This window comes from Eubalaena glacialis, chromosome 1, assembly GCF_028564815.1.
Source record: "Eubalaena glacialis isolate mEubGla1 chromosome 1, mEubGla1.1.hap2.+ XY, whole genome shotgun sequence".
Lineage (NCBI taxonomy): Eukaryota > Metazoa > Chordata > Mammalia > Artiodactyla > Balaenidae > Eubalaena > Eubalaena glacialis.
Window position 1 is genome coordinate 79,341,726 of NC_083716.1, and position 22,131 is coordinate 79,363,856.

The following is a 22,131-nucleotide window of genomic DNA, read 5'->3' on the forward strand; positions in this document are numbered from 1 at the left end:
TCTATATCTGTAATCACAGGTTTTTAAAAATTTCCCCCCAGATTTTCCCAATCTTCAACTGTACAAACATATGCAAAACAAAAAGTTCCTAATTTTTTGGTTCACATTTTCTTTTGAGAGTTTATGTAATTATAGGCAAACCTTGATTTTAAATTTTAAAATAAATTTTAGCTTTGGAAATATAGTTTTATTTTTGAATTTGTTTAGGTATGCTGAGATTTTAAAGCATTGCAGATAAAAGGGAAATAGATTGATAAAACTGATGAGATTCCATGTTAGCCTGTTTTATCTTTGCTCTGTCTACCTGCCTGACCCCTAGTTCCTTGCAAATGGCACGTGACCTGTTTTGCTCCTAGGCCGTTGTCTACCTAGCTCTTGGCTTGGGGGAAATAAATTGGAAAGGTAATTTGTTTTACGGCCTAAATAAAAAGGCCTGTTTTGGAGTTTAGGGGAAGAAAAAGCCAGGATTTAAGATTAAGATTGAGAAGATAATGCACAAAGAATGGGAAGAAATCTGCAGGGAGAATTCCAAATGGATGCTTCTTGCTTGTCTGTGATGCATGGTGCCTACTCTGATGATCACGTTTACCCATGGTTGTCAGTACACTAGAGCTGGTCTTTTAAAGATTTAATTTTTAAATTTATTTTTGGCTGCATTGGGTCTTTGTTGCTGCGCTTGGGCTTTCTAGTTGCAGCAGGCAGGGGCTACTCTTTGTTGTGGTGCGCGGGCTTCTCATTGCAGTGGCTTCTCTTGTTGCAGAGCACGGGCTCTAGGCACGCGGGCTTCAGTAGTTGTGGCTCACGGGCTCCAGAGCGCAGGCTCAGTAGTTGTGGCGCACAGGCTTCGTTGCTCCGAGGCGTGTGGGATCTTCCCGGACCAGGGATCAAACCTGTGTCCCCTGCATTGGCAGGCAGATTCTTAACCACTGCGCCAACCAGGGAAGCCCCTGGAGTTGGTCTTTTAACCAATTTTCTCTGGGGCTGTATTGGATACAGCATCTTGTCTTTTGTCCTCATTTACGTGTTAATTTCTAACAGTGCCCCGTGACCAGTTGGAAAAAGGGTGAACTGGGGTTTTATGTTTCGGGGGCCTGGAGTCTTGCCCTCCAGAAGTGTGGTTTTTCTCTGGGATGACAGTGGGAGGCAGAGTGACGGTCCCCATGCTAAACCTTAGCAAAAGGAAGCCTTGAACAAAATCTGTGCCAGGCCTGCTTAACCCCTTGTTAAGCTAGAGAGGCTTTAACTAGCTGCCACAGAACAGTTCCTCACGCTGGTGGTGGGTCCTGAGAGTGGAGTTTTCTACGAATGGGCTTTGCCTAGAAATAAGTGGCTACTCTAAAATGGTGAAGAATTTTGTTGGCTAAAGCTCGAGTCTCTCACAACCGTCACTCACTTTGGAAGGCACTTTCAGAGCAGATCTAGCTCGAACATTGCCCTCTCCGAATCCTTTTTATTTTATTTATTTTATTTTTTGGCCGGGCCGCGAGGCGTGTATGTGGGACCTTAGTTCCCTGACCAGGGATCGAACCCACGTCCGCTGCAGTGGAAGCGTGGAGTCTCAACCACTGGCCCACCAGGGAAGTCCTCCCGATCCTTTTTATAATAAATTTGCTACTTTCCCTGGGAAGAATTGCAAAGGAAACCCAGTGCTCTGTGAAATACAGGACTCTGTTAAGTATTAGAGTTTTTTCCCTTAATCTAGTTATAATTCACATACCATAAAATTCACCCTTTTCAAGTGTACAGTTCGCTGGCTTTTAGTATATTCACCAGCTTACATACCCTGTTAGCACTGTCTAATTCCACACCATTTTCGACACCCCAGAAGAATACCTGTACTCGGAAGCAGTCATTCCCCGTTCTCCCACCTCCACCCCTCCCAGCCCCTGGCAACCACGAATCTATTTTCTATCACACAGTTTTATTTTATATTACACCGAAACCTGTTGCCCCTGTAACTTAATGATTAGATGAAATATGGGAAGAGTGAGGGGCCGAGGTGGAAGATTCATGAATAAACTCTTAGGGCCTGGCCTCTTATTCTCAGCTTTTCACTTCTGGGTCCTTGTGCACAGGGGGAGGTAGTCTGCTGGGCCTCTGAGTCTGGTTCTCTGTTACTGCCTGTGGGTAAATTTCCCAGTCATTGAATATAGGGAATGCCTGGTAATACGCAAGAAGCTGAGTCTGACTTGATAATGAAATGAATTTATGGCAAACCTTTTGAAATCTAAGTGCACAGTCACCTGCAAAGGCATTCCAGTTCCCCTCTCTACCTTTTTTGTCCTGTAGCTTTTAGAATAATCAGAATTCAAATCATATAGAACTTTGTCAGTCAAAACCAGAAAAACAGGTAGCTCAAACAGATTGCGGGCTTGGATATGTATGTCAGATATGCCTGAAAGAAATGCTTTGGATTCCTCCCCATTGCACTAGGATGAGATCTTGAGGTCTGCGAGTTTTGAAGCCAAGTTGGAGGTTAATTTAAAGTTGGAGGGGAAGTGCCAGTCTTGGGCAGTGTTCCCTTGACCATGGAGTAAAGGGTATGACCTTGATAAGTGCTAATGAATTACGGAGTGTGTAAGGGCCTGGGAACCTAGGGCCTGCTCCCCGGATGTGCTTGGCTGGTCATAAGACCTTATTAGCTGAGTGAGGTGTTCTTCGCTGTTCACGTCTCCCGGCCTATCCCAAACGCTGTCTTTTTTTTTTTTTCATTTAGTGTTGCTTTATTTATTTATTTATTTTTTAAACATCTTTATTGAAGTATAATTGCTTTACAATGGTGTGTTACTTTCTGCTTTATAACAAAGTGAATCAGTTATACATATACATATGTTCCCATATCTCTTCCCTCTTGCATCTCCCTCCCTCCCACCCTCCCTATCCTACCCCTCTAGGTGGTCACAAAGCACCGAGCTGATCTCCCTGTGCTATGCGGCTGCTTCCCACTAGCTATCTATTTTACATTTGGTAGTGTATATATGTCCATGACACTCTCTCACCCTGTCACATCTCACCCCTCCCCCTCCCCATATCCTCAAGTCCATTCTCTAGTAGGTCTGTGTCTTTATTTCCGTCTTGCCACTAGGTTCTTCATGACTTTTTTTTTTTTTTCCTTAGATTCCATATATATGTGTTAGCATACTGTATTTCTTTTTCTCTTTCTGACTTACTTCACTCTGTATGACAGACTCTAACTCCATCCACCTCATTACAAATACCTCCATTTCATTTCTTTTTATGGCTGAGTAATATTCCATTGTATATATGTGCCACATCTTCTTTATCCATTCATCCGATGATGGACACCTAGGTTGCTTCCATGTCCTGGCTATTGTAAACAGAGCTGCAATGAATATTTTGGTACATGACTCTTTTCTGAATTATGGTTTTCTCAGGGTATATGCCCAGTAGTGGGATTGCTGGGTCATATGGTAGTTCTATTTTTAGTTTTTTAAGGAACCTCCATACTGTTCTCCATAGTGGCTGTATCAATTTACATTCCCACCAACAGTGCAAGAGGGTTCCCTTTTCTCCACACCCTCTCCAGCATTTATTGTTTGTAGATTTTTTGATGATGGCCATTCTGACCGGTGTGAGATGATACCTCATTGTAGTTTTGATTTGCATTTCTCTAATGATTAATGATGTTGAGCATTCTTTCATGTGTCTGTTGGCAATCTGTATATCTTCTTTGGAGAAATGTCTATTTAGGTCTTCTGCCCATTTTTGGATTGGGTTGTTTGTTTTTTTGTTATTGAGCTGCATGAGCTGCTTGTAAATCTTGGAGATTAATCCTTTGTCAGTTGCTTCATTTGCAAATATTTTCTCCCATTCTGAGGGTTGTCTTTTGGTCTTGTTTATGGTTTCCTTTGCTGTGCAAAAGCTTTTAAGTTTCATTAGGTCCCATTTGTTTATTTGTGTTTTTATTTCCATTTCTCTAGGAGCTGGGTCAAAAAGGATCTTGCTGTGATTTATGTCATAGAGTGTTCTGCCTATGTTTTCCTCTAAGAGTTTGATAGTGTCTGGCCTTACACTTAGGTCTTTAATCCATTTTGAGTTTATTTTTGTGTATGGTGTCAGGGAGTGTTCTAATTTCATACTTTTACATGTACCTGTCCAATTTTCCCAGCACCACTTATTGAAGAGGCTGTCTTTTCTCCACTGTATATGCTTGCCTCCTTTATCAAAGATAAGGTGACCATATGTGCGTGGGCTTATCTCTGGGCTTTCTATCCTGTTCCATTGATCTATATTTCTGTTTTTGTGCCAGTACCAAACTGTCTTGATTACTGTAGCTTTGTAATATAGTCTGAAGTCAGGGAGCCTGATTCCTCCAGCTCCATTTTTCGTTCTCAAGATTGCTTTGGCTATTCGGGGTCTTTTGTGTTTCCATACAAATTGTGAAATTTTTTGTTCTACTTCTGTGAAAAATGCCAGTGGTAGTTTGATAGGGATTGCATTGAATCTGTAGATTGCTTTGGGTAGCAGAATCATTTTCACAATGCCAAACGCTGTCTTAAAGAACTGGACTGCAACACTTCCTCCTGAAGTTTCCATTTTCTACGTAGCTCTGTTTTTCAGTCTAAGGACTACGTACACGTGGCTTTCTTTGGTAGATTTGCTTGGCAGGCAGTTCCAGGCCCTGGCATCCTTCTCTCTGCTGCTGTGATGGGGAGCAGAGAGGATGGGCTCCCCAGAAATCAGGGCTCTCGGGGGGCCTGAGTGTCGGGGAAGTCAGTGCGTATGTACAGAAATCCAAACCAGCTGAGTTGGGAGTGGTTGTCGGACCTTTTACAATAAAAGGTGGTAACTGTTTAATGTAGGTGCCCTTTTGTCTCCTGCCCTCTAGCTCTCTTGTATTATTATAAGTGACAGGTACTGGAGGCTTGGAATTGATGCAGTTCTCCCTTCCTGGACTTGGCAGATGAAACAGGAATGCATTATTGGGGATTAACACATCAAAATGTTGCAGTTTAAAAAGTACTTTAAATAGAGTTGAGTCCATTTGAAAGAAGTACCCTTTTTCTGAAAACATTAATTTCCTTCAAGGATGGCTGGTTTTTCTGTTTATTCTGTTAGAACATAGGTGGAGGAAGGGATCTGCAGAAAAATATTTTCATCTCCATTGAATTATGCCTGACCCCCTTTTCTTCTGTTTTTAATGCTCAGTAATGCCTGTCCGTGCCCTCACCTCCAGAAAATTCCCAGTAGGGAAATAAATAAGTGAAAAATGACACTCTCATACATCCTTACCCTTCACTCCCTGGATTCTTGCTGCTTTGCAATTAACTACTTTTTAGCCGTTTGCTGTATTTCCTTCCAGCAACTATTCAATGAACATGTAAATTAATCTATGTCTATCTGTATTGCTTTTTAAATTGCATATCGAAACCCTTTCAGTAACATCTTAAAGAGGTGACATGATTTTACGATTTCACTTTTAAGCGAGAGGTACTTCTCTGCTTCAGTAAAAATGTTGCCTAGATATTTTAACTCTGAACCTTTGGGATGCGGAGAGTTGTAGAGAGTTGTCATGAATCGATGCACATACCCCAGTACTGGACCTGTCTGCCCTATACGAGAAGAAGCTTTCTGTATTTTGGTGATTGACTTGGGATGTCTTCTAAAAATTGCAAAACAATCTTTGTTAATTTCTTTGGAATATCTCTTTAAGAAGAGGGGCCATGCATAATACAGGGAGGCCCTTTGGGGTAACAGATTTACTTTTATGGTTGCTACTGAGTTCCTCTGTTTTGTGCTTCTTGGGGTATATTGGTTCACAGTTAAAAATAGAGCTCTAATTGAAATGGGTGCCCTCTCTGGAAATAAGAACTATATTTCAATTAGTAAATTCCTGTTTCCTTAACATATTTTTTTGTTCGCTTTTTTATTTTAACAGCAAGCCCGGGCTGAGCAGGAAGAAGAATTCATCAGTAACACTTTATTCAAGAAAATTCAGGCTTTGCAGAAGGAGAAAGAAACCCTTGCTGTAAATTACGAGAAGGAAGAAGAGTTCCTCACTAATGAGCTCTCCAGAAAATTGATGCAGGTAAATTACATTTTCTCCCCTCTCATCTTCCCTGCCTGTTTTCTTCTCTAGGAAAAAAATGACTTTGATACAGCACTTTGCTTGAAACGTTTGCTGATGAGGTTGTAGCTAAAATTCTTTAGAGATTAAAAATACCTGGTAAAGATGGCAGCAGTGTAATACTCAAGACTGTGGTTCTGTGGTTCCTAGCTCATCTGCTTAGGTAAGGTATTTTATACCCCGAGCATTTCAAGAAATTACTGATAAGCCTGAGGCCTTAGCGCAGGAGTAAATGCTGTGTGCAGTATTTTGGAATTATGAGGATTAACGCCAAATATGAGATTTCTTTTCCTTTAATGTTGAATCTGTAATGAATACATAAACATTTTTGGCAAGCAGAAGTGGGTCTTTTGCACGAATATATGAGGACACAAAGGGAAATGTCAATTTGGGGGGAGAAAAAGATATGTATCTGTGATAGTTAAAATTTTCCACAATCGTGTTCAGATGGGTGAGTAATATGTTACTGAACAAATAACAAATGTTGAAACTTAACATTTATCACTAATGGTGTACAGAAGACAACATACAAAACATATAGAAGTTTTGATTTTTCTAGTTCAGAGATTCTCCTCCTCCCCTTCCTGTTTGGTTTGGTTTGGTTTGGTTTGGTTTGGTTTGGTTTGGTTTTCCTCGAAGCTTACTAGTAAAGTACAAAAGTAAAATTTGTTTAGGGCAAATATTTTGTGGTTTATTTAATATGAACTTGAGAATAAGTAGAACATTGAGTTTTCATTATTTAACAAAGTGTGTCCAAAATAGTGGGCAGGGATAAAATTTTCCGAGGAGGACCACTATTACCATTTTGTCAGATGGCTGTAAAAGGTAGGAATACTTCCTTGTATTTTCTATTCACTGGTATTACTAACAATTTCACTCATTAATTTGATTGAAATACATATTTTAGTGAGATTACAACAAAAGGATATCTGGGGCTTTTAAAAAACTTCCTAAATTCTTCTCTTACCTTCTAACATATGAAATATTAGAAGAGAAGACCAGAAACCTTAGTGTTAAGACCATGCCAATGGTCCAGGCAACTTTTACCCCATCTTTCTTTTCTTCTCATTTTCTTACCTAATTACTGAATAAAGATACCATTGCAGTCTTGTACAAAATTTGATTTATGTGGTAGCTGATGGAATGTGAAGGATAGAAGTACCCAGGCATTATTGTCTAGCAGAGATTATGGTGAAATTTCTGCATTGAAACGTCTTCTTTATTCCTGTGTATTCTGATTTAGACAAAAAACGAGGAAGAAGGTTAGTTCGACCTTTGACTCTACCTCACCTTGACAGCATTAGACGAATTATTCTGCATGTTGCTTCTAGAAATATAAGGATGCGATCGATTATGGTTTGCTTTTCTGAGTTTAGTGTGTAATCAGGTGTCCTAATTTTTAACACTTCAAGAAACATTTTTTGGTTTTCAACTTGCATAGTCGTTGGTATTTGGAATCTGATTAAAGTACATTATAAAGCAGTCAAAGCCTAGCCAGATTATACTCCTTTTCTCTGTAAAGACTCATTTTCATTCTGAGTGGTCTGTAGAGTGTAGTTTATAACTAATCTCTCATTCACTTATTATCATGACCCACCTACTTTCCAAGGACATGGACGTCCCTTAAAATAAGCTGCCGAATAGAGTGAAAGCACAAGAGACGTGTGCAACAGAAAAGGAGGTTAGTTATAGAAATATACTTGGCATAAGGACGTTTGAACTTAAAATTTAAGCTCTGAGCATCCTATAAATAAAGCTATAACTTGGAAAAACATAGTGATTTTTTTCACAATTCTTACATTAAAAGAAATTGGTTTTACTTGGTCAAGAGAAAAAAATTTGCATATATTAAAATCTTAAATTTTTTTGAGGGGCATGGATCTTTCTAAAGATACTGAATAATAAACAAACTGAACAACACAAGAAACTGTTCTTGCCCGAAGTAGTCTGTCATGTGGAGCGCTGGTCTTCACATGGCCGGGTCTTATGTTTGCCCTCAGTCAAAACAAAGCGTCCGGTACGAGGGTGTGAGTCTATTGTTTCAGGAGCTCTAGGTGGGTCTGTAGCTCGTCAGTGGTCTCACCTGTCGAATCTGGACAAATGGATGGTCAGCGTGTCTCTGAGACAATCTCTCATGAATCTCAGCTTGGTTCTTATGCCATATATATATTTTGTTTTTGTAGTAAAATATAAATAACATAAACAAACAAAACAAAATTTGCCTTCTCAACCATTTTTGAGTGTATAATTCAGTGGCATTAAGGATTGTACATTCACATTGTTGTGCAACGATCACCACCATCCATCCCCAGAACTTTTTCAAACTGAAACTCTGAACCCATTAAAAAATAACTCCTCATTCCCCACTCCTGGTTCTTCCTTTTCAAAGGACACGGTTGGCAGGCAATTTGAGGTTGAGGTCTCTGGCAAGTTCTGGAGCTATGTCTATTCTGTGGCATGGTAGGTGATCTCTCACTTTAGACGCCAGATATCACAGCATGCCATTTTGTGGTAAATACCCAAGAATCCCTCTTACTGTTGGCCAGTTGGAAGGATCTTGTATAGGTGCAGGGAAGAAGAGCTGTAGGTCTACTGTACCCATCCCCCAGGCTTTCCTGAAGGATTTCAGCCAGTCCTTTGTTGAAGGCTCACATCTTCTGCCACCCAGTATGGTAGAACTAATCTCCATCTGGAAGATTTTTAGAGTAATTGGTATCAGTAGACTTTTCCAACTGTGTAATTACTTCAATAAGACTCTCTAGGATGCTTGCTTCTGGATAAGACCTTGTTATGATAGCCTACTAAGAGAACCTGTGTTGCAGGTGATACTGATGGACAAAGAAGTAAATTGACCTGTTCACCAGGGAAGTGTTTAGCATTTTTCACCCAAAGGCTGCTTAGAGGCTATTTATGAAACAATTTTGGTTTTGTCATTTGTTCTATGGCTATTGTTTCTGATAGTGATTGAACAGTGCTTTTATATGCACTTCAAAGGAATTCTTTGGTCCTGAGAACAAAATGAGATTATTACTAGAGAGGAGATACCTCCCTTCCTATCTGCTATGATAGAGCTGGTATCTAATACCTTTAAAAACTGAATCAAGTTTATTTAAGTGTAGATGAGTGGAAATCCCTTTGCCCATTTGGAAGATAGCTTAAATGGCTCCAAATATGTTAAGCCCACCTGAAACAAACAAAAACACACACACACACACAAAAGCATGCAGCTTTCCTCCCTTGTTTTTGTATATATCTGCAAGATAGTTACCTTGATTTTGTGAACACTCTTGTCTGAAAGATCTGCATCCTTCTGAGCCCAGACCATGGGATTGATTGACCTGATTGGTGAAAATTGTCTGAAAAAGAGCCTTCTAGTCTAATGCCAAGCCTATATTAGAACTAAATTCAGCCCTGGAATGCCTTGAAGAGAGGTTTTAGTTTAATCATAATTTGTAATTAAAATTTATAAGAAATGTTTTATGAGCAAACTCTTCAGAAGAATTTGATGTATAATATCTATGTTAGAAAAAAAATCTAAAAGACTATTCTCTGAAATGTTAGCTGTAATTATACTTGGGTGCTGAGCTTATAGGTTATGTTAATTTTCTTTTTTTTTGGTCTATAAAACTTTTTTTATACAGCAGGTTTTTATTAGTTATCTATTTTATACATATTAGTGTATAGGTGTCGATCCCAATCTCCCAGTTCATCCCACCACCACCCCCCCATGTTATTTTTCTTATGCTCCTTTCCTTCTCATTTTGTAGAAAGCAATGTGCGTTACTTTTGTAATTGGAAAATATCTTACTTCCTAAAAAGGAAACTTAAAAATTCTGATGCCTGTTTTGTCCTTACCTTTTGAAACCTCCTTCTGTGTCACTCACTTTTAGAGCTAATAGTCCTGCAGTTGCTACTGAACCAAACTATAGTCTGCTTACCTGATGCGCGAAAAAGCTAGTCCACTGGTACCGGGTTGTGGTGAAGGAAAGTACAGCGTTTATTGCAGGGTACCAAGCAAGGAGAACAGGCAGCTTATGCTCAAAAGACCTGAACTCCCCGATGGCTTTTAGGGAAGGGTTTTTAAAGACAATGTGAGGGGAGAGGGTTACAAGGTGCATGATCAGCTCATGCACAGTTCTCTGGTTGGTTGATGGCGAGGTAATGGTGATGTTTCAGGAATCTCAGTCATCAACCTTCTGGTTCCAACCGGTCTGGGGTCTATGTGTGCTGGTGGTCAGCATGCAGCTAACTTCTTCTACCTGGTGGGGGTTTTAATATCTGCAAAACAACTCAAGGATATGGCTTAGGATATTATTTATAGCCCTTGAAGAGGAACTAAAGGTCCTTGACTTTGTTTTATGGCTAAACTATTATTATTCTGTCTTGCTTGACTGTTTTCTCACTTCTCTGAGTAAATTTGCTCTTTGGAACTCAGAGAAGGCCAAGGAGGCTAAAGCTTTTCTACAAACCAAGAGGCAGGGGTTGCAACAGGGACGGGGGTAGGATGGAGATCTCTCCCTGGTAAGGCCCTGAAGGGTCCTACTCGGTTTCACTATCATAGTTGCATCTGTTTGTCATGGACAGCAATGCACGGGAGCTCCTTGCAAAGTCAGGCTCATTTTGCAGTGATGGAAGATTCTGGACTGCCCAAATCGTTAAGGGCTAGCATAAACAGAATGCTCTAATGATTGGCTTAACTGTCTTGTCACTCTTGATATGATTCATTCCATCAGTCCCTCAGTCTTAAAACTTAAAAAAAAAAATCCTTAATTCCGCTGCCTAACTGTTAACCACTAACCACCCATCACCAGTGCCAACTGGAAGATCTGTTGTTGCTGAGATTGATAGTGGTTTTAGCACTCGTGGATTTTCTCCTCAGTTTTTTTAAGCCCAAAGCATCAGGTTCACTTCCTGCTCTTGGGAACCCCTGTTCAGTTGTGGCCTACACTCTTCTCAACCAATACCACTGCCAAAAGGTAATATTTTTTTTAATCTTTTTTTAAAAGGCAAGAACAGGAGTGAGATAAGAGTACTAGGTATCATATGTATCTCTGAATCTTTTCACTCTAATCCAGTATTCAAATTTTAGACCTTAAAATAACAGATAGGTTTGTAGTTTTGTTCTTTTGATTCACACTTGAAATTGGATCTGGTCCTCAGAAAATAATGCCACTATAGCTATAATAGAAATTATTGTACTCATTTTCTTATGGGGGAGGCACATTCTTATTGATGATTGAAAGCACTTACGAATAAAGGTTTCCTGGATTTCTTATTAAGTGGCATGGCTTATTTTTGCTATTATTGACTTGGTCCCTGAGGTGAAAATGCCTCCTGGAATTAAAGCATTTGCAGTTTCCTAGCATCTATGGAAAGATGATATATGGAGGGAAGGAAGGAAGTTGTGGGCAAAAACCACTGCTGAAGCCGCCAATACCAAATGGTGTATTGCCGAGCAGTTCGGAATGAAACTGAGAGGAAGGATTTCAGTAAGTCCCCAAATCTGCCTATTCATCTAGGCAAAGGCTTACCTTCATTTTCCTTCTCCCTCTCCTCCCCTCAGTCTGGAGAAGTAGTTTTTTCTTCCAATACCAAGTGAATGGATGCAGGATTTTTCTGCAGCGTGCACTTCCCTAGCTCCTGCAAGGCTGTGTCTCTGGGCAGCAGGAGTGTCTGCAGGCATTAGAAGTGAGTGTAGACCCCCAGTTCCCTTCTCAAGCCTGTACACCAGAATCTGAGGCTGCTTTTTTTTTTAAAAATATCTTTATTGGAGTATAATTGCTTTACAATGTTGTGTTAGTTTCTGCTGTATAACAAAGTGAATCAGCTATACGTATACATATGTCCCCATATCCCCTCCCTCTTGCGTCTCCCTCCCACCCTCCCTGTCCCCCCACTCTATGTCATCACAAAGCACCAAGCTGATCTCCCTGTGCTGTGCAGCTGCTTCCCACTAGCCATCTATTTTACATTTGGTAGTGTATATATATCAATGCTACTCTCTCACTTCGTCGCAGCGTCCCCTGTGTCCTCAAGTCCATTCTCTACGTCTGTGTCTTTATTCCTGTCCGGCCACTTGGTTCATCAGTACCGTTTTTTTAGATTCCATATATGTGTGTTAGCATACGGTATTTGTTTTTCTCTTGCTGACTTACTTCACTCTATATGACAGACTCTAGGTCCATCCATGAGGCTCCCTTTTTTTACCTCAAGTTCTCCAAGTCACTAAGACGGCAGTGCAGTGATTTTGTTTGTTCAGGCAGCAAAATCACATGTCAGGGTGATAAATATGTATGAAACTCTGTTTAGTTCACTTTAAAGGCACCAAGGCTAACACTGCCATTGCATCCATTCAGGTGAAAACTTGTTCCCTGATGGCAGGGGAGAAGAGACCTTGAGATATGTTCTTCATTAAGCTGGCTCGACCAGTGGCCCTCTTGGCTTTTAGTTTCTCAGGGCTATTAATGCTGAGCAGAAAAATTGGCTATCACCTAATAGCTAACAGACATTTGGGGCAAAGTTGGGTTTTCTTGTTGTTGTTGTTTTTCATTCCAAATTATCTGAACCTCAGCTTTGTATGTTCTTTGTTTCTTTTCACGGAGCAAGGGGCTTATACATTGTGTTCATAATACATCTGCAAAGGGCTTCTGGGATGTTTTCATTGCATTTTAAATGCTGCAACCACCAGAGGGCAAATTATAAGCCAAAACTTTCCTGTTAGCAGCATGCCAGAAATCTCTCAGTCTAACATAATTTGCATTGTGATTAGAAAATACACTAAATTTGATGCAGTTCTTTAGTCTTCAGAAATCACTGAGTTTTTTTTCAAAGTATGTGCATGTGTGTTGTCGTTACGGCCGGAGTTAATGTGCCAGCCTCCCCAAAGTGTAAGGGCAAGGGCAAGGGCAAGGGCAAGGGCAAGGGCTTAGAAGCCTCCCAGGCTGACTTCTTTGACGAAATACAGGAAAGCGCGGGTAGGAAATAAAGGTAGAAGGAAAAGGAAATTAAAAATAATGAGGTGAAGCTGGAGTGAGAGGTTGCTTTCTTCACCAGGGTAGGGGTAAGCATTGTTATTTCTGATTGAAAAGGTGAATCTTGGTGTTTGAAGGATACTTGGCTCCACTGTAGAAGGACTTGAGCTATCACTGGAAACACTTTTCAAATGATTTCAAAACTTTACAGTTATAAATGTTGCAACGTTTTGCATTTCTTGGGTAAATTTTTTTTCATTTTCAAAACAGTTTACACTCAGCCCAGTTAGTAATTACCTTAAAATACAGTCATATCCTGCTGCGAATTATCTTTACTTTCCTTTTTCCTCTTTATTCATAAACTGGATAAGAAAGATGGGGCTTTTTATTTTAATTTACAGTAAGGTCTCAGCTTAGAATGAATTCTTTCTTTGGGCTAAATACTCTCTATTCCTCAAAGAACAAAAGGCTAGTTTTTATGAAATGGATTCTTTTTTGCAGGTTAACTCTAGAGCCTAAAGGACTTCTTTATCTTATTTGTGGAGCATCTTTTTTAAACCTCCCTCCTAACCAGATTTCTTTAAAGGTGTTCATGCTTTAAGCAGCATGATGCTACTGGGAATCTAGGAAACTCAGACTTAGCCCCTTAGGTATTGTGAGTGGACGGGAAGCCCCATGTACTGGAGCCCTCCGCTCAGAGGTGAGAGCTTGTCCTTGGTGTCGAGGATGCTGACAAGAAAATAGCATAAAATAATTAATTTTCTGGAAGGGCCTACCTATTTTTTTCCCTTGCAAAAGTTATATATGCGTTTCCCTTTAGAAAATGACAGATTCGACAGTTCAGGCAAACCTCACCGAGGATAAATGAAAGAACTAACAAGATCGTGAAGAACTGTTGGAGATCTGGGGAGGGTGGGAATTGAGAGGAGACCCAGCACCCAAGGCTCCTTTTGTCCTGAGCACATTTGCTATTTATTCGTTACAGAACAGCCAAGAAACTGAATTATGCTTTTGACAGTTGTGTGGAGCTGGGGTTACAGAAGTCAGAGCTCGGGGCTGGCCAAAGGTGAGGACAAAGAAAAATCACCCCCACTTTAAGCTGGAATCATGAAGAGCTACACCCTCAGGACAAGAGTGAACCAGTTTTGCATCATCTGGGTGAGCTAGAGAGCTAGCTTTGGTTTTGGCTTAAGGTAGACCCAGACTTCTGGTGCCTGGCAGAAGAAAATGGAATTTTCTGGAGGAAGGTACCATCACCCTAGGCCACAAGTTTCACCTACAAATAAAATTTTATTGAATTTTGGGGGCATTTTGAGGGACTATCCTACAGGATTTTAGGAGAGATTAGAAGTGGGTATGAGTCAAAGACAGGATCATGGAAGACTTTGGTTTTGGCCTCAATGACTGGAAGAATAGAGTTCTTTCCCACCATTTAAGGTGGAAAAGATGACAAGTGGAGTAGACTTGGAGTGGCAAGGTCAGAAGTGCAGTTGAGATGTCTAGACATCCAAATGTAAGTAACAAATAGGCAGGTTCTCTCAACAACAGAAGTCTGGGCTAAAGATATAAATTTGGGAGTGTTGTTATTAATTACTTAATGCCTGGAGAAGAAGACCAAAGACACGGGAAATCACGTAGAGAGAATGCAAGGACAAGCCACAGAGTGGAGGAAGGTATTTTCAACATATGTAACCAACACAAAACTACAAATCAGCAAGAAAAACAGACAACCCCAAAGAGAAATGGCTAGAGACTTGAACTGGCTCTTCATATAAACAGGTAGCTAAACGGCCAGTAACCATATGGAAAGGTACACAACCCAATTAGTAATCAGGAAAGGTGAAATAAACCACAGAAAGAAAGATATTACTAGAGAATCCCCATGCATACTGTCAGAGAATGGAAATGGTTTTAACCATTTTAAAAATAATTTGGTATGACCTAATGAAGTTGGAAATATTCATTGTCTTTAACCCAGCAGTTCCACCCCTAGATATATCTTATAATGTTTGCACGTGTGCACCAGATGTGTAGAAGAATGTTCTTTGTGACATTGTTCATAATAGTGAAAAACTAGAAATGACCTAAATACCCATCATCTGTAGAGTGGATAAATTTTGATATACTCATCCAATGGGATATTATCAGGCAATAAAAATACACACCTCAGTTATACTCAATAACAGGGGTGAATGAAATCACAATTTCATTTAGCAGAAGGTGCTAGACAAAAAAGAATATAAAATCAAGCAAAAACTAATGTTTAGAAATAATAGTAAAATCTTTTAAGATAAAAGATGCTAAGAAGTGAATACCATAAGAATCAGGAGAGTGGTTACCTCTAGGGGATAGAGGGTGTGATCTGGAAGGGATGCACTGGGCTTTGGGGTGCTGGCGATGTTATATTTCTTGATTTGGGGCCATATATATATATATATATATATATATATATATATATATATATATAAATAAAAATATACGCCAGTGGTATCCTTGCTACTTGCCTGGTTATTTTGCTCATCCTGAGGCTTAATCTAGGGGGAAAGAGTCTGTAGGAAGTGAGGTCATTACCATTCATCCAGTCAGTATTTGCATAGATAAGACATTTTTCTAGGTGCTCTGGGGTAGAGTTGAGCAAGTCCTGGTCACTGCTGTTCATAGAGCTCACGGTGCTGTAAGGGTGATTGAGAGTGTACCCAGGCACTCAAGGGTGGCAGCACACGTCAGGGATAAGAATAAAGGCTTTGAAGCCAGAAGCCTGTATTTTAAGCCAGGATCTACCTGTTACCAGCTGTGTGACTCTGGGCAGCTTACCTCATTTCTCTAAGCTGTGGCTTCATAATGTGTAAAATGCAGATGGTAGTATGTACCACAGAGTTAGGAATATTAAGTGCATTGATGTGCATAAAGTGCTTGCTACATAGTAACTAGTGCCTTGAAGTATTGGCTGCTTTTTGAAGTAACTCATAGAAAGGATATGAAACCACCATGAACAAGATGTGGAGATGCCCCGGAAGCACACTGCATTCATCCCAGCTGAAGAACGGGGAGTATACATGATGCTGAGGGCATATGGGAAGGAGCTGTGGGAGTTTCAGAAAGTTGGAGGGAGGGGTCCAGGTACTCTAGGCAGAGGGCAGCGTGACCAGGGCTGTGGGCTCGGGGTGCAGCGGCTTGTTTTAGCGTAGTCCTTTGTGACCGGCGGGGCTTGCTGTCTGGAAGCCCCTGGGCTGGAGTGGTCTGCAGACACGTTTGCCTGGGATGATAGGCTTCATTTCTTAAAATGTGTTTTTTCAGGGAAAGAGTCTTTAGAAGAAGACACGAGCTGTGCCTCTAACCGCAGTTACCACCACTCTCTGTGCCAAGACCCATCATTCTTTGTTTGCCAGATGCCTGGACCCTGAAGGCATTGATGTTTATAAACCTTAGACTGTCACTTGGGCTGAGTGTGAAAGTAGCATGAGGAAACCATGGGAAACTTGCATGGGGACTGGATCATGGGAGGAGTTGAACGTCATAGCAATGAGTTTGGACTTACTCTGCAGGTAGTAGGGAGCCATTGCAAGGTTTTGAGCAGGGTGTTGAATAAATAGAAAACTCTATTAGTTTAGTCTAGCATGATCTACACTGGACCTGGGGGGATCCATTAGGAGGCTTTGGCGGTGGCCCGGTGAAAAGGAATAAAAGACTTGAACTAGAGCACAGAAAGCACAGGGTATATTTGACAGCTGTTCTGGGGGCTGACTTAATGCCATTTGGTAACTGATGAGATGTGTGTTGAATGAGAATAATAGTACCAGTAACAGAAGGGGGAAGGAGGTGGGCATAAGTGTGGGCCTAGGAGGCATTTAGTGGTGAGGCACTGAGTTTGAGGTGGGAGGCTGGCTTTCTGCTCAGCAGAACGGTGCAGAGTTGGTTAAGAGACTCAGTGTTCTGAGAGAAGAGTTCTGAACTTTTTTTCAAAGGCCATGTTAACTGCATGATACAGTAAGTTCTCTACATACAAACGAGTTCTGTTCCGAGGGTGCGTCTGTAAGTCCAATTTGTTCGTTAGTCCAACAAAGTTAGCCTAGGTACCCAACTAACACAATCATCTATATAGTACTGTCACACAAATAATATTAATACATAAAAAAAAAACAAACACAAAAAAGAAAACATTTTTAATCTTACAGTTCAGTACCTTGAAAAGTACGGTAGCTACATCACTACTGCTTTTACACTTGCTTCCGGACATCCTGGGCTTGAAATAAAGATACTGTACTACTGTACTCTATACAGTACTTACAATAAAGTACACAAAAGCACAACCACTCATAGAGGATGCACACACATGACAGTGTACGCCAGACACGTGAACTAACTTACGTGATTGGATGTGTCGAACGCACGTTCGCATCTCTGAAAGCTTGCAGCTTGAAGGTTCGCGTGTAGGGGATTTACTGTAATTGTTTTTGACAGTCCAATGACTCAATGTGGTCACTGTCCTATGGTGGGCTTTACTTGGTCCAGTGCAAATGGCTCTAGTCCTTGGTGGTTGTCAATAAACCAGGGATGTTGGTTGCAGAACTGTGGGTCGTACACAGAGAGAATGATTAGTGTTGACTAGTGAAAACAGAGGTGGGGGCATCTTGGGTTTATCCTCAAGTTGCGCTGAGAAAGCTGGGTCCCGGGGCTGGCGGCCAGAAGGCATGCCTCATTTGGCACTTGCTGGATTGACAACAGGCCCAGACACACTTGCAAACACACTTCGCCCAGCCTGGGATTTGGCACACCTGCTGTGTGCTGGGTGGGCGGCCTGACTCATCCATGTGCACCTGCGGTGGTGCCTTTACCTGCTGGAGAGAATTTTGCCCAGAAGAAAAGCCATTCAGTGAAGAGTTCTTGAATCTCCGTTATAAGAAGCCTGGTTTACTGAAGTGGCTCCAGAAAGCTTTTGTAAATTATGAGAAAGACAACAATTATTGGTAATTCACTGATGCTTAAGGCTTGCCTGTTTTTAGATCAACTTAATGCTATACTTGCGGTTTTTAATGGGCTGGAAGTTGGCTTTGGGACTCCATATGTGAGTGGATACAGTCAAAAAATGCTCATGTTTGAGTACTTGGAATTTTACAGGTTTGTAGTTGTATTTTTGCTTATAGCTTTTTCACTTATGTTAATATATTTTTCATGCTGAATCCTAAGGAACAAATCTTTATTTATATAACCCTAATTCCATTGAAAATGTGCTGCCAGTGGATCATCGGTTATATAATATAATTTCCATTCTATAAGGTTTTTTGTTGTTAATGTTAACAATATATTGCACAGGTAAGAGTTCCAAAACTCTTCCATAATCTTTGAGATTGACTCTATAAGAAGTCTATTTACAGAAAATTCTGATTTTGGAAACAAATTTTAATCTACTTAAGCATTTTGCTTTAGGTATTTTGAAGGCAAACACATGACATTTTTTCAAACACACTAATAGAATTTGCTTGACTATTTATTTACTTCTTAGGTTGAATGACTTTTGTTCTAGTTCAGGATCTCTGAGCTAATTGAAAGATTAAAAATTGTTCATAAAGTGTGAAGACCTTTGGTTAGAAATTTAAAATCATGTCTTGAATTTTATGCCCATGTTGAAGATGCTACTCAGAGATGAAACTGGAGTTTAGTTCTTTTGATAGGTCCTGGGTCAGCCTAAACCAGGCTTCCTTTTAGGGTTTTTGTTTATGGTGTCATGGGCTACAGCTTTAAAATAGGCAGGTGGAGGCAATTCCCTGGCGGTCCAGTGGTTAGGACGCCGTGCTTCCACTGAAGGGGGCACGGTTGGATCCCTGGTCAGGGAACTAAGATCTCGCATGCTGTAAGGCGCGGCCAAATGCAGAAAATAATAAAATAAAATAGGCAGGTGGATTCAGGTTGTTGGTTCCAGTCCTACGGGGGCGAAATGGCTTGAATATACATGGTATCTATTTAAAACAGAAACGGTTTATGAAGTTTTCTCAGGCAAACTGTTATGAGGCAAACTCTATGGCTATTAGTCCCTCAAGTTCTCTTGCCCTGCTCTGCCCCCTTCTCCTTGCCCATCTTAATTCTCATCTCATAATTGCTTTGGCAGGGGTTGTTTCTGTATTTTTCTCTGTGCTTTTCTTTTTATTGGTGGTTTCTTTGTTCCAAGGAAGAACCAGATTTTCTGTTTCTAGTATTCTGTTCAGAAACTCCATGCCCTGCCCCTAGATTGCCTGTCGCCCAAGAGATGGCAGAACAAAGCAGGCAGCAGGGCCATTTGTTCCAGGTCTGTCTTTGGGCGATGATGAAAGCTGTGAGTCTTTGGCAGAGTTAGAGCTCAGGATGGCTTGACATTTTCCCAATGGGTTAGCATAACCCAGGGACCTCGCTTGAGTTCTGGTAACGACAGCTTTAACCATCAAATTTTCCTTAAGGTATGGCTCTTGAGAGGAAAAAGCCTTTTCAAATTGAGAGCTTTTTATAGATTTCATTACTAGTTGAATCTGCATTCTTATAGGAAATACCTAATCAGATATTGACGGTGTTAGGCCATCTGTCTGTATATGAGTATTTTCCTCTAAGCCAATGAGAACCTTACCTTTGCTCAGATTGATATTCTGCGACAACTGCTGCTTGGGGGGCAAGAGATTTTTCAACATTAGATTGCATCCTTTATTGTTTTAATTTACTTCAAGGCAGAAGCATAATGCTAAAAAAAAGGCGGAAGGGGGCTCTTTCAAATAAAAAAGACAGCAATTGAAAACAGAGGAAAACAGAGTGAATATTTTTAAAAAGCTACGCAAATGGTTTAAAGGTTTTAAGACTGCAGTTCATTTTTCTAAAACCAGTAGATGTCATTTAAGCTTAGTGTTCATAAACTATTTTGGGGCAAGGATAATGTCTTAACCATAGATTGTACTCCCTCTAACATAATATGTTCAGGTAGAAGACATGCCACACAGGTAATGCTTTTAGAATACAGGTGTTAGTTGAAGATGTACATGTACATTGCTATTTTTTCCTCGTAAGTGATGCTTTTCCCACTGAGGTCTTTGTGTCCGAAATGCTGGAAACTCTTCTCATTCTCTGTGTGTTACTCCTAGTTCTTTTAATTACTGCTTGGTCTTGCAGAACCTGAGTTTTAAAGGGTTAGCTAAAAATAGACTCGTCGCTGTAAGCACCTCTTCACATCTGCTTTCTTTCTCGGTCCCTGCAAGGTTGACCAGTTTTTTTGGAGTTGTGCATCAAAAACAGTTGGAGGGAAAACAGCATCTGTTTAGTCAACATTTCCAGTGTTGGAAGAAGATGTCAGATTTTAAACTTTTTTTGTTTCCTTTTTAAACACCAAGTATGGTGCTTTCAGAGCAATGGAAATTGTTTCAAATGTGGAGACGGTTAGGTGTAGCCTTTTGAGGTCCGTCAGGCCCACTGAGCTCTCTGTTGTCCGTCTCACCCTGTGCAAGGTTTACAAAGAGACATAGCATCCACTGGGCGAGCGTATATGGCTCACTGTTTTCTATGTTTAGTCAGTTGACCTTCCGAATGCCAAGGACGCACTAGGCACTTGTGGATAGAGGAGTGTGAAGCCAGCCCCTCTGAGGTTTGCTCAGGATCCGGTGGGAGAACTCTGCTTTAGAGTTCAGAGCAGGGTTTGGGCCCCAAGCTCTGCCGCCTTCCAGATGAATTACCTTGGTCCAGTAACCTGTTTCATCACATATGGAATGGGGGTGATCATGCCTGCCTCACACATGTGATGAGCCTGGTACGCACTGCCTGCCTGAAGAAATGGTTTTGAAGGTAGAATTAGGGAGTGGTGTCATCTTAGACCCCACAATCAAACTACGTGTGCTTCATTGTTTTTAGTAGTTTTTGCTTAATCTGCCCATGGTTCTGAAAATACCAGGCCCTGTGGCTCTCATTCCCTTCACCCTCTACCACGAATCAACAGCCCCTCCCAGCTGAGAACATTAGAAATAATGCACAGTGATTCATGAGAACCCCAGTCGTTGTGTGTCCACTGAATTTCTTTTATTCTCTTTTGGTTTTGAAGGTTGGAGTACATTTTTAAAAAAATTTCTTTTGCAGCAACACCATAACCTTATCTTTTAATTTCATAAATAAGAGGCCTTGCCTTTTGGTTTTTTTAGGAAAGACGCAGGAGGTGTGATGTTTGGTCTCATTACAGAAAGATATTATTTGTACTTATTTTTGCCAAGCATGCTAACTAGTACATTGGGAAACAGCATTCAGAGTAATTTACTAAGTATTTTTTGTGATTGTAGCATCTCTTCCCTCTCTTCACACATTGTATAAATGCAAGTAAACTGTAATTCATTCAATAAAAACCGACAGTTGCAAAATTTCTATTTTTTTAATAATTTTTATGCTCATGGTATAAAAATTTAAGAGTACCAAAGGGTTATATATATGCTGGAAAGTAAGTTTTCTTCCTTTCCTCATCCCCAATTGTTCCCTACAGAGATAACCACTTATATGTTCTTAAAAATTGAAATCGGTGTTTAATCATGGTTTGATGCTCTGATATATTTGCCCTATCATTTCTTGGCCTTTTGACTAAGATCAAGTGCCTCTGACTATGCACTATAATTTTTGGTTATAAGTTAGAGGAATCAGGAGCAAGTTACTAGGTGTACACTTGGACATATGAGCAGAAATGACTAATGTAACTTTTATGATATCTTATACTCGGTTTAACTAGGTTTTGGAGCCATTGTTCCCATGGCTTTTGAGTGTCTTGATTTCCACATCTGTGTTTTTTCGTTTTCCAGTTGCAGCATGAGAAAGCTGAACTAGAACAGCATCTCGAGCAGGAGCAGGAATTCCAGGTCAACAAACTGATGAAGAAAATTAAAAAACTGGAGAACGATACCATTTCTAAGCAGCTTACGTTAGAACAGGTAAAAATGTATGGTTCTCTCTGTACCCTTTTTAGGATAGTTATAGTTATATATATATATATATATATTTCTCATATCATCAACTGTTCTTTCAAGCTTTAAGAGGTCCTGAGGAATATCAGTGAAAAATATTTTTCAACTTTTTCTTCCCACAGTG

General features: G+C 40.4%; 1 protein-coding gene across 1 annotated transcript in view; it reads left to right on the top strand.

Annotated features, from left to right (window-relative positions):
• The window catches only part of CCDC6 (coiled-coil domain containing 6), a 110,870-nt gene that overhangs the window by 50,213 nt on the left and 38,526 nt on the right, over positions 1–22,131 (top strand). The window contains exons 2-3 of the mRNA XM_061198068.1: positions 5,900–6,049; positions 21,846–21,974. Of these exons, the coding sequence (XP_061054051.1) occupies positions 5,900–6,049; positions 21,846–21,974 (279 nt within the window). The remainder of the gene's footprint in view (positions 1–5,899; positions 6,050–21,845; positions 21,975–22,131) is intronic.